Source organism: Pipistrellus hanaki, assembly GCF_964339955.1.
Source record: "Pipistrellus hanaki genome assembly, chromosome: 18".
Classification (NCBI taxonomy): Eukaryota; Metazoa; Chordata; class Mammalia; order Chiroptera; family Vespertilionidae; genus Pipistrellus; species Pipistrellus hanaki.
Window position 1 is genome coordinate 10,116,665 of NC_140520.1, and position 16,324 is coordinate 10,132,988.

A 16,324-nucleotide genomic window follows, 5' to 3' on the forward strand; every position below is an offset into this window, starting at 1 on the left:
ACGGTGGAGTTAGTACCCAGGTCAGGGACTTGGAGGAACTTGTGCTTTGGAGCCAGAAGATAACAGTGTGCAGTGGTAATTAGGAAAGTCAGCGGTGAAGAGTGGACTTTGGTGTGGCTGAGCTGATTCAGATGACAGAGAGGAGGAGCTTGTGTCCAGGGTGATGATACTAAGACAAGTGAATAATGGCTGATACCTAAAAGAAGAACCCTAATTTATTAGGAGTATCGGGTAAAACTACCCTTAATGGCCATTTGTAAGCTTCCTGCCACAGGAAAACAAAAGACCTGGAAAATCTCGCTAACACCAAATAAGGAATTGAAACTGTCTTAAAGACACCTGATCACACACCTGCATCCATCCGCATTCCCAACCCACCACCTCAGTCCCCCTTTCCCCCCAAACCCACTGATGACAAAAGCTTCCCACAAGTGACCACATATAAGGATGAAACTCCACCTCCTGGGTGCTGCCATCATCGACCCAATATCCCCTTGGCTCGGTGCTATGCAGCCCTTCCCTTTGGGTATCCCACCCCTAGCCCCCCCTCTTTTTTAATACATTAATTTTTTCTGAAATCATCATCTGAGATGGCTCTTTAGCCTGCCTGTGTGCACCACCCATGCTAACCTTTCAGTTACATGCTGTATGATTCTTTTTCAATATCTTATAGGGACGTCTGTGTGAGTGTAGATGTATTTGTGCTTACACATTAGTGGGGGTTCAGATCCATGGGAGCAGTGTTTGTTAAAAGGAAATAGGGTTTGTATCTACAAGGATATATATATTTGTACCATTAAACTGTGGTTGCTTGAATAACTTTCTCCCTCTCTTCTTTCTTCTCTTCGTCCCTCCTTTCTCCCATTCTTTGCCACCCATTTTTAAACATCTTGACTCAATAGGCTAAGATACTCCCCGCAAAAGGTTCTAATTTAGATATCCTAGGAATCAAAAGGGAGTAAAGAGATTTGACAAAGCCATACCTTAAGAAGGCACAGGGACCAGAGGGAGTGGGTGTTGTTTTCAAGCTGAATTGGTGATGTAAAGTGTTTCAAAGGAGCTTGAACCCACTTTCCAACTGATACGTCTGTGTGTTAGTGTAGAAAGCTAGATATTAATAAAGGAAGGGAGCAAAGGGAAAGGGAAATTAAGAAGCATAACCAACTAGGAAGCATAAGCCTGCTTCGCTAGGAAGCTGCAGCTTCAGACACTCCCCAGGGTCCTAACTGGTCATTACTGGGGGAAGGGAAAGAACAATAATGGGGAAATTCCTCTGCTGGGTGCGTACCCACCAGAAGTCAAAATGGCACGGAGGGAGGAACTTCCACTTTGAGGCATGCACAGTAGGAATGAAGAGTGTGGCCATAAAGGGGAGTGTCTAGACTGGGAAAAGGATTGGATTGGATAAGAAACATAGAACCCTGGAGGATCTAGGGAATGGATTGGTTATGGGAAAGACTGGGAAATTGATCAGTTACTTTGAAGAAGCACCTGGCTCTTTCCAAGCCCAAGGTACTATAATCCAAACTTAGCAAAACAAAGTCTCTCTCTCTCTCTCTCTCTCTCTCTCTCTCTCTCTCTCTCTCTCTCTCTCACACACACACACACACACACACACACACACACACACACACACCTAGCCCCAATTCCTCAGCGTTCTTTCTCCATAGCAACCATGTGGCCCTAGCAGCTGCCTGTGCTCTGGCAACCAGGCGGACTAAGCACAGGCCTGGGCACAGCACCAGCTGGAGCACGGCCAGGCAACCAGACTAAGCTAGCCGATGGGGACAGAGACATGGACTGAACCAATGGCGCAGAGTGTCTGGTCACAGGCCTATTTCTGGGCCTGATGAAGACAAGGCTGAACTTTTCCATGGCCCAACAAAGATGAGACACGGGGAACCTGTGGGCAACCTTCTATTTCCACCCAAATAAATCTTATCACGCCTCTCCTCCCATTAGTGGGTCTTCTGGAACGCTTTCCTTGATAATCCAGGAAAGAATCCCATTCCCACAGGCAAGACATTGCTGGCCCTTCCAGCAAATGTTCGTTTCCCTTCTATCTGTGCTCTCTTCGAACTAATTTGATCAGAAAATATGGTCTCAGAAGGCTTTCCCCAAACCCAATCAACAGCACCCATTATCACTTAGTGGATAGAAACCTAAAAAATTAGTTCAAAAGTGTAGCATTTAATCTTTTTCAGGGTGGCCCACTACATTAAAGTATCTCATAAAACAAGGCTACATTCCAAATCTCTATTGCTATAAAATTGTCTTTAAATAAAATATCATAGACTTTATGTCTTGACATAAAAACTATCTTCCTGCCCATAGTTTAATAAAATTTCCTGAATTTCAGTACATGCCATATCTAATAGAGTAATGACTTGTAATTAATCAAACAACCTGCCTACTCTATGCAGACTTACAGTTGCGCAGCTAGTACCATGCCAGAGTACTGCCTCACCTGTTTTTAATGACTTCAAGTCAACTGGCTAAGATCCTCCCTTGGAAATAAGTTCTAATTTAAATATCCTGGCAATCAAGAAGGGTGTATATACCTTTAATTTAGAAAGTTCCCAATGTCTCAGTCAACAGTTCTTGACTATAAAAAACGTGTGGGGACTCTATGGTTGTCACAATGACCAGGAAGTGCAATTGGCACCAGTCACATCAAATCTCTTGACGCCATCCACCAGGGGTTTCAGGTCTGCATGCATTTGTTGCCTCTTCCTACAATGTTCTGTCCCCTTGTGTCAGTTATTATTATTATTATTATTATTATTATTATTAACATAATATAAAATTTAGCATTTTAACTGTTTTAAGGGTACAATTCAGTGGCATTTAGTACATTCACTAATTGTGCAACCATTATCAGTACCTAGTTCCAGAACATTTTCATCACCCCAAGAGGCAACCCTGTAACCATTAAACGGTTACTTCCCAATTCCCCCCAAATCTCCTGGCAACCACTAATCTGCTTTCTGTCTTATGGATTTGCTTATTCTAGATATTTTATATAGATAGAGTCATGCAATTTGTGGCCTTTGTGTCTAGCGTCATTCACTTAACATAATGTTTTCAAGGTTCATCCATGTTATAGCATATCAGCACATTATTTCATGTAATGGATAATATTCCATTGTATGAGTGTATTTTATGTTGCTTATCCATTCATCCATTGATGAACATTTGGGTGGTTTTAACCTTTTGGCTATTGTGAATAGTGCTGCTATGAATATTTCTGTACAAAGTTTATGTTTGCATCTGCTTCAATTTGGGGGAAAACATAAACTTCGGAGTGGACTTGCTAAATCATATGTTTATTTTATGTTTAGCTTATGGAGGTGTTACCAACCAGCTGAGCATTTTTTTTAATGCTCTCCCTAGAATATGTTTATTGATTTTTAGAAAGAGAGGGAAGGAGAGAGAAACATCAACTGGCCACCTCTCATACGCAACCTGACCAGGGATCAAACCTGCAACCTAGGTATGCATGCAACCTGAGCAGGAATTGAATCTGCAATCTTTTGATGTATGGCCTACCAACTGAGCCACCCTTTCTGGGCCAACTGGGCATCTTTTAAGACATCCTCTTTGAAGTCTTTCTTGACCTCTTCTTCCCCCTTCCACCCAAGATGGCCCTCCTTCTATGTATTACCACTCTTCCCAATGTACACATCTTCCCTAGCACCTGAACTTGAGTTTAATAACCTTATATTACCTGCCCCCTGTGAGTAGATTAACTCCTTGAGTAAAGAACCCAGGCATTATTTTTCTTTGTATTGTTTGTTTACTGCAATTTGGTGGATTGTAAGCTCTCAATAAATCTTTGCTGGGAAAATGACAGTTCTCAGTGCAGAAAAGACTTAGCTCCAAAGAGGGTGACGTTTCACTGGGGAAACGAATTATTCTTGATGCTATAAAGTGGTAATTGCTGGTTTTAACTCTAATTGCTGGGCCTGTGTCAGCACACCCAGGTTGCTATTATATTTTTATGCTACAGCTTTTGGACCTTAAGATTCATTTGCAAAATCTATCTAGCAGCCAAGTGACCTCAACAATGTGGGAGGGAATTCTCAGAACGTCATCTTCGAATAAGCCTGAGCTGCTGGGCTCCTCCACTGCCTACACTGATATCTGAAAGTGCTGTATTTTATATGCCATAGTTTTGCCTAGAGATAGTTCGAGAAATTTTGGCAATCTTGCAAAAATCACCGAGTTTTAATTAAATTGCTTTCAAAGTCGCTTTACTTAATGGGTCATAGGACAAAATGTTGAATTAACACAAAGAATTTCCTAATGGAGTGAAAATAAAGGGTGGGGGGAGGGCTTCTCCTATGAGCTTCCTGTAATTGAAACCACCAATCAGCGGCGTCCTGTGAAGGCTCCCTGGTGGAATGATTTTTGCCTCTAAGTCAGCAAACAAAATTAAATGCTGAAAAAGGGTTGACTTTCCAAGTGCAAAACTGCTGAGAGTCCAGACAGAGAGGTATAAGGCATGGCTTCTGCTTGTTGGGAGTTTAGAATCTAGCTGAGGAGATAAATAGACACATAAAAGATATCTATCAGTTTAGGAGCATGTAAGAGCTAAAGGAGTTATAGAAACAATCGGTGGCATTAGGTGGTGTGGGGAGAAGGAAGAGATGCTACTGGAGCAGTCCATGCTACTTGAGCAGTACAAGAGGTAGCTGAGATAGGCAGAGGGGCTGTGGCTCTCCAAGTGAAGAGCATGATGTATAAGAAAAATCAATGGCTGAAACCGGTTTGGCTCAGTGGATAGAGCATCGGTCTACGGACTGAAGGATCCCAGGTTCGATTCCGGTCAAGGGCATGTACATTGGTTGCAGGCACATCCCTGGTAGGGGGTGTGCAGGAGGCAGCTGGTCGATGTTTCTCTCTCATCGATGTCTCTAGCTCTCTATCTTTCTCCCTTCCTCTCTGTAAAAAATCAATAAAATATATTATTTAAAAAGTAAAGAAAGAAAAAGCAATGGCTAAGGATCATTGAGTAAATTAGTCTAAATGGAAGACGATATTCAGCAAGGGAAGAGGGGGTACAAGAATGGCACGGGTAACTTGGGAACAAGATTGGAAAAAAAAAGCATTGAAAAGAAAAATTAGTTTAAACTTTATCTTGTAGGAATTGAGAAACTCAGCTTCTGAGTTGGAAAGGGACACATTGACAGTTAGAGCTATGGATAAGTAATCTAACCAGGTTTAGAGACTGGCTTCCAGGGAGAAAATAATGGAAAAGGAAAATACGTTAGAGACTAACGGGAGAGTCCAGCTGAGAACTGAGAACGTGCACTAGAACAGTGGCAGTGGGGACGTGAGAAGGAGGGAGGGGAAGGGGGAGCTATAGAATGGAGTTTTCATTTGTTTTCGAGAAGCATTATAAAGTGTTGGTTTTTCTGTTTAATATATCTATTTCTGTTTCATATGTTTTAGACACCGCTCTGTTGGAAACTGGGACCTCCTTAGCGGATGAAGGGGATCAGACGATGCTACTTCACAACGGCCACTTTGGTCTAAGGATGATTTTGAGTTGAGGACAATGAAGAAGTAGACATAGGAGAAACTGTCTACCTCCCCCTTGCTGCCTAAAAGCAGGGCATACATTTCCCTTTGCAAACACAGCAAAATTTCCATTTATAAAGGTGTCTCCTTCTCCAGCACCAGCAAGAGAACAGTTTTAATCACTGGAGATGACTCCACCACAGAAGATAGCAGTAACTGGAGTTCGCATAACAAACCTTACTGAGCATCTACCATACTTTCCCTAGTCACCTTCCACAATGTACTGTCCCTAGAAGCCCAAACTACCCCCACCTTTCCCCTGCCTAGTCACTACTCCATGATTTATCACTCTTTGTTAAAGTGGTATACAGGCCCCTGTGTCTAACCCCTCAATAGCACTTAAGAAAGTGGTTGAAAAAGTGAACGGGTTGAGATTCAAGAACAGAACAGATGGGGTAAGGGTTCAGGACAAGCAACAGAGGAAAGAAATGAGAACCGGGTGAGTGAATCCTCATGCTTCATGTCCTCCATTTGCCTGCCTTGTGTGTGTGCTCCATGGGAGATAATATTGCAGACTACGTGACCCCTGCCTTCCAGGAGAATGGAGCCTGGACACAAACATCCACGCTACAGAGCAGTGTGCTACACAAAGCAGTGCTCATAGAGGGGAAGAGTGGGCCCCTGCCAGCAAGGGGATGAGGAGAGAGGTTAAAGGCCACACGGGAGAAGCTTCTGAAGCCTTGAAAGAGGGACAAGGTTTGGCAGAGCCAAGCAAGAGGGAAGGCGTCTGGCTGCCTAAGGGTAGTAGTAGGTCAAGGGCTCAGATGTAAGAAATCCTGAGCCATGGGGTCAACAATCCTCTCTCCTCTCCTCTGATACTTAAAGTTGGCATCTTCATTGCATGTTAATCCCTCCAATGTCACACAACATGCGAGTTTCAAGTTCAATCTTAAAAGAGGAAAGTGTTATCTCTTTACCCACTGATTCTATCAGCCTCAAGGGGGCGATTAGTAAGAGTTCTAAGTGACTTGTTCTATTTCTAAAACTGTAATGAGCCAGTAAATCTAATCATCCAAGCTATTACACTGTCCATTGTATTTGGGAAACAGAGTGTAATATATAAAGAAAAAAAGAAAAAAGAAAAAAAAAAAACCTTTCTCAAGAGAAACCAGTGGAGTGGGTAGCTGAGTCCCTGGTTTTAAAAGCTTAGAATCATATAGTGTCAAGGTCTTCACTAGTGTAACCTTACCGATGAGGAAACTGAGCATAGAAAGGTGGAAGGCCTTCATCAAGGTCACACATCAGATCAGTGTCAGAGGTAAAACCCAACAATGAACACACAGTCCCCAGGCCTCTTAAAGGATCCCCTATCAGTGTTTCCCAAAGTGTGGTACGAGTACCCCCAGGGGTACGGGAAGAGTTTGGTGGGGGTACGCGTTGCACCGGAGTTTGGTGGGGATTTGCACTGCACTGTGCTTAGTTGCGCCTAATTCTATGTTCTCATGAGTACGAGCGGTACTCAGCGTTATGAAAATTATAGAAGGGGTACACATATGTCAAAAGTTTGGGAAACACTGCAAGATCTTTGACCGGAGTTCCTCAAAGGATGCCTGTTTCCCCCCTTATTTAATGAACAGCAACAGGAGCCACTGGCCAACCCAGGTGCTTGGCCAAGTGGCAGTTCTCACCTACTTGTAGCCACTGCAAAGAAGAAGTTTTAGCATTGGTAGCTAGATATTAATAAAAGAAGGAGCAAAGGAAAACAGACATTATTTAAGTATAATCAACTAGTGAGCGCAGGCTTGCTTCCCTAGGAAGTTGCTTCCCTAGGAAGTTGCTTCCCTAGGAAGTTACACACTCCCCAGGTCATCCTCCACCCTTGGAACCTAATCCCCCAAAGCTGGCATAATGGGGACGGACTGAAAACAGGAGAACGTTCTCTGATGGGCACATACCTATTAGAAGTCAACATGGTGCAGGGGGAAGCACTTCCACTTTGAGGCAAGCGCAGTAGGAACTAAGATGGGGTGCTTGCCTGAGAAAAGGATCCAACTGGATAAGGGACACAGTATCCCCAAGGACCTAGGAAAGAGATGGGGTTGGGGGTGGGGGGAACCAGCACTAGCCTGCAAAAGCTTGGGAAGTTGATTGGTTTATCTGAAAGGGCACTTAGTCTTCCCAAGCCCAATATAACCTATAACATTAACATAATCAGGTTAACAAAGAAGGACTCTCTCTCTCTCTCTCTCTCTCTCTCTCTCTCTCTCTCTCTCTCTCTCTGTAACATGCTCACCGTGTTTGCTTGTATGTTTTGTAGCACACATGTAGGTCTAGCAGCCACCTGGGGCCCATAGGACTAAGCTTTAGTAAGGCACAGAATCTCTGCACACTGGTCTTTGTTCTGGGCTGGACTTTTTCCATTGCGGGATGGAAGGAGATGAGACATCAGGAACCTGGGGGCAGCCTGTACTTCTACTCAAAAAAAATCTTACCACACCACAACCTCCCGTATGTGGGTCTCTCGGAATGCTTACTTTACGATCCCGAGAAAGGACCTCACTTCCACCAGCAAGAGAATGACATTAGCTGAGTTAGCTAGGAGTCTGTCTACTTGTGTTTAAGAATGGCCAGCTGAGAAATAAACAACCATGGGTTTTACTGTTGGATAAGAGATGATTTACAAGGCCCTGGCAGAGGTCACTAGATTTGGCTCTGATGGAAAAAAGAAAATAAAGTTGTGATTTCTGAGAACAAAAAAAAAGGAGTCACTTGAAACCACGGTCCCAGCTTGAGATTCCTGCTTGGCCCTGTGTTTTCCTGACAGCTAACCAATTTCTGTTTGCATAACCTAATCAACCTGAATAGCAACTTCCTCATATGCTTCTCAAACAGTCTTGACTCCCCCTCCTTATACTATACGTGGATCCACTATTTCTTAAGTAACTAGATCCTTTTGTTCAGTGGCAATCTCAGACTTTATGTTGGAATGTGTGGGATATCTTGTGACCATTCCAGGGACAAAAATGAGGACTGGGTGCCAACACTGGTCACAGCAGGTTCAAATCCTGGTCAGGGCACATACAAGAATCAACCAATGAATGCATAAATAGGTAGAAAAACAAATAGAGCCAAAACCCAGTTTGTCTCAATAGATAGAGCGTCGGTCTGAGGACTGAAAGGTCCCAGGTTCGATTCTGGTCAAGGTCATGTACCTTGGTTGTGGGCACATCCCCAGTAAGGGATGGCAAGAGGCAGCTGATCGGTGTTTCTAGCTCTCTATCCTGCTCCCTTCCTCTCTGTAAAAAAAAAAATCAATAATATATATATATATATATATATATATATATATATATATATATTTTTTTTTTTAATTTTATTTTGTTATTTTTTTATTATTATTATTTATTTTTTTATTAAATTATTATCTGTGTACATATTTTAACATTGTCCCCCCTCCCATAAATATATATATGTTCTAAAAAATAGATGCTCCTCTTTCTCTCTCCCTCTCTCTCAAATTAATTTTAAAATCATTTTGAAGCATAACCCATGGACATAGACAATAAGGTAGTGAAGGCCTGGGGGGTGGGAGGGAGGGAGGCAGGCTAGAAGGGTTCAATGGGGGAAAAGGGGAAATGTGTAATACTTTCAACAATAAAGATTTTTTAAAAAAAATTTTAAGGAAATAAGTCCTATTGTTTTTCTAGTACATTTGAGCCTTCATTAATTACACTTAAATGCTGACCCATTTGGAATGTATCCTTGTGTTCTCTTTACACTTACATTTCTAACTAACATGCAGCCCTCTTCTATTGGGAAGGCTGTTAGATCAGACAGGAGAGGCAAAGTTATATCCAATAACAAACAACTCCTAAATCTTTAGCAAGAAAGGTTTCTTTCAAGCTTGTGCTACATGTCTGTCCATCATGGTTCGGCAGAGGCTCTGCTCCACATCAGCTTGACCCTGGGGCCCAGGCTGACGAGCCACCGTCCATCTGGAACACTGCCTTTCTCACACAGGAGAGAGGCCGTGACCAAGCACACCGAGCCTCCTACAGCTGCCTTCAGAAGTCACGTGTCTCTTTCAGTCACATTCCTGGCTAAGGGTAGTCACACAGCCAGTCCTGATGCCAATGGGGTTGAGAAGTACAATCCTCCGAGGAGCAGGAACGATAAGTATTTGGGACCAACATTTCAATCTTCCATCATCGTCCTTCCTGTCAATGGGCAGCTTTGGGAAGGACACACGGGGAGCCTGAAGTAGGCTGGGAACCTCATCTCACCAGCTGGGTCCTGAATAGCATCACTGGCCTGGGGTTACTCATGTTAGAGCCAAAACAGCCTCACCCCCAACCTTTCTCCCCCAGGTCTTGTATTCTGCTCGGAATAGAATGCTAGAGGCACGCATATAGTTTGGAGTAGCAGAGCATAGGAAGGGGGGGGGGGGGCAGGCTTCACCTACAGGGGTTGAATTGTGTCTCCCAAAAAAAATATATTGCAGCCCTAATCTCCTAGTACCTCAGAATGTTATCTAATTTGGAGACGGGGTCTTTACAGAGGTAATCAAGTTACAATGAGGTCCTTAGAATGGGTCCTGATCCAGTATGATTGGTATCTTTATAAAAAGGGGAAATTTGGACAGACACATTTGGAGGGAAGATGCTAAGAAGACACCAGGGAAACACAGCCATCGATAAGCCAAGGAAGGCAGTCTGGGTCAGATCCCTCCCTCACAGCCCTCGAAAGAAACTAAGCCTGTGATTTCAGACTTCCAGCTTCCAGTACTGTGAGACAATGAATGCCTGCTGCTTAAGCCACCCAGTTTGTGGTACTTTGTTACAGCAGCCCTGAGCAAACTAATACCGGGAACATCCCCAGTTGCTTACTAAGGGCTGTCTGGATGCTATTTTGAAAGGGTTTCTATAGCAACACAAGACTAGCAGGAAAGAGACCCATAATCAACTGGTAAGGTCTTCCATGAATGTGAAGTTGGGACAGTATTAAATTTAGAGTCCTCTGACCAGATCATGCATGCAGGCTCTAGCACATTGTGACTGTGAGGGCACCAGGGGTCTCACAAACTTCTGAACAGGTAAACTGATGGGCAGGGCTGCCAGGAGTCCCTACCTGAGGGCTTTGCTGAAGGATGAGGGAGGGGAATAGAGAGCAACGATGGCACCTGCCTGGATACTGGTCCCCTGTCTGTCTGCAGATGAAGCAGTCAGCCCCTCTCTGATAATAGAGCTCTAGCAACTGGCCAAAGGAAGCCAACGTCTCAAACAAAATGACAGCTCCTGAATATTTTACACGATGTCAACTTCCCTTTCAATTAGCCTTTTTGGAATGTGCTGTATTAAGACCACAAGGCCTGCACTTCGCAGCTCTGCTGAGTGTTATGAAATTTCTTTGGCTCTAGCAGAGTATCATAAGGTTCCAAAGCCTTGCTGACTACCAGGTATTTCTCAGAGCAGATCTCAGAGTGCACTAGAGGAATATTGATGAAAGGCCCAGAGATGCGGGTGTGGTCGTTGCTTTCAGCAGGTGAGGGCTCTCTTTACTTCCTTCCTGCGGGCAGATTCAACAATAAACCTTTTTTTTAAATTTAAACTCTGAGGCACTAGTGTGTGTGTGCATGTGTGTGTGTGTGTGTGTGTGTGTGTGTGTGTGTGTGTCTGTGTATATGTTTGAGCATGCTGGGAGCTCCATGGAACACCATTCCAATCTGGAAGCAAGAGAACACTTTTGCTACAGGTACTAGGGTTCGCGTAGCAGGCTCCCAGCAGTCGTAGTAATGTGAGATGTCATCTGAAGTGATTTAAGAGGCAGTGACCCTCAGAGAGAAACTTGGAGCAGAGTAAACTGAAAGGACAGTGTCCCTATTGTTTATGTAAGCAACACCCCAAAGTAGTGGCTCAAAGCAGCAATCAGTGTACTTGCCCATGATGATGCTGGTCAGTAATTTGGGCTGGGCTCAGCTGGGTGGTTCTTCCATTCATCTAAGGTCATGCACGTGGCTGCAGTGAGCTGTCAGGTGGCCAAGGGCCTGGTTATGGAGGGGACACTCAGTCTAGGACACTCATCTCTGCTCCACAGGCTTTATCATAAGGTGGTGGAAGAGTCCTCAGCAGCCAGAGAGAGCAAGCCCAAGTGTGCATGTCCTTTCAGGCCTCTGTTTACATCACACTTGCTAATGTCCCAAGGTCAAGCCCAGAGTCAGAGTGGGAGGGGGCTGCACCAAGGCCTCATATAGACACCAAGGCATGATTCCTTGGGAGCCTTCAGGTGTAGAGAATCTTCCAGTTTGCTTTTCTGAGAACCTTTGTAAACTGTCCTGAAACTCTCAAAGGTCAAACTGCCGGCAGCTGGAGGTTCTACCTTAGGAGGCAGGCTCAAGAGCTGGCGAGATCTTTGTTATTTTCATTACTACACTCCCGTCTGTACACTCAGCAAGTAGGTCTGGGGAAACTAAAATCATTGACCTTGAACTAATCCCTTCATCTCTGAGACTCAGTTTCCCATTTGCAAAACACAACTCATAGGGTTATGGAAAGGATCACACGAGCTCCCTAGCCTTTTGTGAAAAGTGCAAAGCTCCACACGGAAACAGATGCTCTTCTATCAGCCAGGATAGGCTATGAGGGAAACTGTAGACTGGTGCACAGGGGACGGCACAGATATTCAAGGAGAACACAGAGCTCCAGGTGAGTGGGATGTTTAAATAATTTTTAATTTATGAAAAGACCTTTTGATTCCAGATAACATTAACTTAGTCTCTCCCTTCCTTTTTTTCTTTCTCTCTTTCTCTCTCTCTCTCCTCCCCACCCCCTCCCCAAGACCAACAAAGAGAAAACAGATTTTGTATGCTTCACACATCTGCTTCACCTTTTGTTCTAGCCCTAAACTGTTTCTCTATCTCATATGCAACTTGTCCTCTCCTGCTTCTAATAGCCTCACTCCAGCTTCCGAGATGTCCCAGCTTACAAGGCTTTGATGGATTGCACTCCAAGTTGATCCCTGCTCACCCATCCATCAAACATTACCAAGTCATTTTTATGTATCTGGCATGGTGCTAGGAGTTGGTGACATGAAGATGAATGAGGCCTAGTTTTTATCCTCTAGGAGCTCACAGCCTAGTGATGAGATAGATGCATCAACAGGAAATAGGACTATTACGGTGTGCTATGAAAGAAAAAAGTGCATTTATTCAACAAACATGTTAACGATCCCTTACTCCGTGCGTGCCTCATGGTGTGAAATACAAAAACGAATGGAACGCCTTTCTATTGCTAAAGAGTGTCTAGTGAAGGGGCTGGACAAGCCAACAAGCACCATTTGGGAACACAGAAGTAGACACGAGGTTCACGTGAGAGCCCAGAGTGCAGGACCTGTCAGGTTGAAGTGGTGGCGAAAGGTTTCCCATAGAATTTATATAAAACCGGAAGTGGGTGCAGGATGGATTTCAGGCAGACAGAACAGCATGAGCAAAGGCAGACTGGGTTGGCAGAGAGTGATGTTTTGGAGAAACCCACAGCAGCTCAGCACGCCTGGGGTGCAGAGTGGGAAGGGGGAGAGTGAAATAGGGAGAGGCAGGCAGGGGCCAGGCCACAGGCGCTAGAGGACCACCGCTCACATCAACCTGGGAAGTGGTCTGACTGATCAGACTTGCATTTTATTTTATTTTATTTTTTTAATATATTTTCTTGAATTTTTTTTTTTTTTTTTTTTACAGAAAGGAAGGGAGAGGGATAGAGAGTTAGAAACATCGATGAGAGAGAAACATCAACCAGCTGGGGATGTGCCCGCAACCAATGTACATGCCCTTGACCGGAATCGAACCTGGGACCTTTCAGTCCGCAGAACGACACTCTATCCACTGAGCCAAACCGGTTTCGGCCAGACTTGCATTTTAGAAAGATCGTTCCAGTAGACGTGGGTAGACTGACATATAGAGGGGCAGACTGAGAGCAGGCCAATGAAATAGGAGACTCGTTAATAATTCACTTCAAATGGGAAACGACGAGAGATTGAATGCAGGTGGTCCTAGTGGGGATAGAGAGAAGAGGGTGGCTTTGGGAGGCATAAAGGAGTATTATGAAAAGAATTATGTCCTCCTCTAAAAAAAAAAATTCTTATGTTGAAATCCTCACCGCCAGTACCTCAGACTGTGGCTGTACGGGAGAGTCTATAAGGAGGTCATTAAGTTGAAGATCATTAGGGAGGGCTCCAATGCTATATGACTGCTCTGCTTGTAAGATTTGGACACAGAGACATACAGGAAGAAGACCACGTGACAACACGGGAAAGACGGCTGTCTACCAGCGAAGCAGAGAGGCCTCGGGAGAAACTGACCCTGCAGACACAGTCATCTTGGACTTCCAGCCTCCAGAGCTGTGAGGAAGTAACTTTCTGTTGCTTAAGGTACCCAGTCTGCAGGCCTCTGTTATGGGAGCCAGAGCAAACTGGTACAAGGAGGACGAATCGGGAGATTTGGGGAGCATGGGGATGTGGGGCGAGGGGAAGAGACAGTAGAGGGTGACGACGTACAGGTGTTGGACTGGGGCACTGTGGCATGTGAGGCAGCTGTTTTCCACACAGGTTAGCCAGTCCAGTTGGTGGAGGTTTACTACCTGGTCTTCCTCCAGGGGATGAGTGTGTGTGTGGGGGGGGGGGGAACAATACGAAGGGAGCCAGCTTTATGCCTCAAGAATGTCCCCGCTGGAAGTCTGGGTGCTGGGGATGTCACAGACGAGCTGTTCTAACCTAACCCGACAGCAACGGCTCCTGTGCAGGGCACATTCGGTGTCTTCCTGAGTCTCGAGATAGCTGTGAGGTGAGCAGGGCAGCCCCCCTGCCCCCGCTCCGGCCCCCCCTCCCCCCCCCCCCCCCCGCGCACCCCTCCTCCCCCACTTTCACTGAGGAAAACCAGCTGGGCAATCTCTGTGCCTGAGGCGAGTTCAGTCTTGGGAGACAAACTCAGCATTCCTCATTTCTGACCCACAGCCTTCCTGAGGTCCCTCAGCACCACCCTCCTCCACGAGAGGCCCCTCCTGGGGACCCAGCCGGCCTGGGGATGCCAGCCTCCAGCTTCTCGGCAGAGCCCTGACTCCTTGAGTGGTCCCAGTCCTTTCTCACTTGGAGATTAAATCTCTATCATCCCAGGGTCAGGAGGAGCAGGCCTGTGCCGAATACCAGCCCTGAAGCAGGGGGTCTGGGAAGCTTTGCTGTCTCTCGGGTCAAGGCCTGGAGAGGCAGCTCCGCAGGCCTGGCCTCCTGGCGGCTGGGAGCAGCAGCCTGTGTGCCTGCAGGGGTGTCTGTCTGCACAGCAGCGCTGCTTCCTCATACCTGAGCCTCCGCCGCTGCACGCACACTCCCAGCCTGAGCTCATTATTTAAGCCCAGCGCCCGCCCGCTGGCTGCGAGTCACACTCAGGAGGGCAGAGGCAGCTGCGTCTCCGGGCGCCAGCACAGGGGAAGGGACTCTCGCCGCGCCATGGCGTCCCTGGGCCAGATCATCTTCTGGAGGTAGTGCACACTTCTCTGTCTCTATGGGTGGAGGGGGCAGGGGTGGGGCTTTGGGGGGTGCTGAGACGGCCAGGCTGCCCCATAGGTCCCCATCCGTATCTGAGCCAGCCCTGGGCTGACAGGAGCCTGGCGGGACAAGAACCTAACTGAACCTGACTTGACATAACACCCCAGACACGTGGGGCACCTGTTCAAGGTTGGGTTGGTTTTCTGCCATGAAGGGCTGACACCTGCTGGGGCAGCTCTGCACCAAGGAGTGTGTGTGCCTGACTGGGAGCACCGAGGCTCTTATGGGGATACCATGCGGGATGGTACAGATGCTTGGTGGGAAGGAAGAGAATCGATGGCTGATGATGGCTGAGGTGTGGGGCAGGGAGGAGGGGCACTTTGTACATAGCTCCCAGGATAAAGAACGGGGTTGCTTATGCTTTGCCGCTTCTCTGGGTGTGATGTCCCTGCACTGCTGAGGGATTCACACCAACCCTCCTCCACTCCCCACTCCAGGACGGGGTCCCTGGTCTTCCTGGGGGCTCGCTGGAGAAGGGACCCTGCTGCTGCTGAGAAAAAAAGGCCTTTGTAAGAGGCTAGAGCCGGCCCACCCTGGGACTGGGATGCGGTTAGGGGTGGCGAGCGGGAGAGGAGTGGGCGTGTGCAATGCTGCTGTGCAGGCAGAGCTGGGGAGCTGAGGATGGAGAGCCCACAGGGGCTGGAGGAGGAGGATGCCTGGGCCCAGCCTAACTCCCCGAGCCGAAGGATGAAGGAAGCCCCATCCCTCGCTGTGGCTCCGTGCGCCGGCCACCTCTAGTTGCCTCTGTTCCCCTTTCGGGAGGAAAGAGAAGGAAAGGAAAGGAAGGGTTTTCCAGAAACAGTAGTGATTCCATGTCGTCCTAACTCCTGCCAGTGTGTAGGAAGGCCGGTGCTCGTTGGTTCTAGGGGTCGTTTGTGTCTTTTCCAGTGAAAGGAAGAAAAGGGAGAGGGGAGAGAAAACCTCAGGTTCACAGAGAAGTCTGGGAAGAGACTGAGAGAGCACTGCTTCCCAGAGGCAGCCTAGAAAATTCTCTCTTAAAACAAAAGGTCAGCTCCCTCACTGTGTCCGCCTGAAGTGGCCAGTCCTGCAGCGGGTGCTGGGGTAGTGCATGGTGGGCAGGGCTGGGGCCAGCACTCCCCTTCTGTGCCCTGCAAGGACGGCCCTCACTGGAGAAGCAGCAGGTGTGGGGGGGGGGGGCATTTGGATTCTTCTATCTGCAAGAATGTCCCCAACGGCACCCACGTCAGAGGAG

The 16,324-nt window shown here is 46.6% G+C and overlaps 1 protein-coding gene across 1 annotated transcript in view; it reads left to right on the forward strand.

The window, feature by feature from the left end:
• Positions 1 to 14,957: 14,957 nt before the first annotated feature.
• The window catches only part of VTCN1 (V-set domain containing T cell activation inhibitor 1), a 32,975-nt gene continuing 31,608 nt past the window's right edge, over positions 14,958 to 16,324 (forward strand). Inside the window, exon 1 of the mRNA XM_084866405.1 lies at positions 14,958 to 15,044. Coding sequence (XP_084722531.1) covers positions 15,013 to 15,044 — 32 coding nt within the window. The 5' untranslated portion in view covers positions 14,958 to 15,012. The remainder of the gene's footprint in view (positions 15,045 to 16,324) is intronic.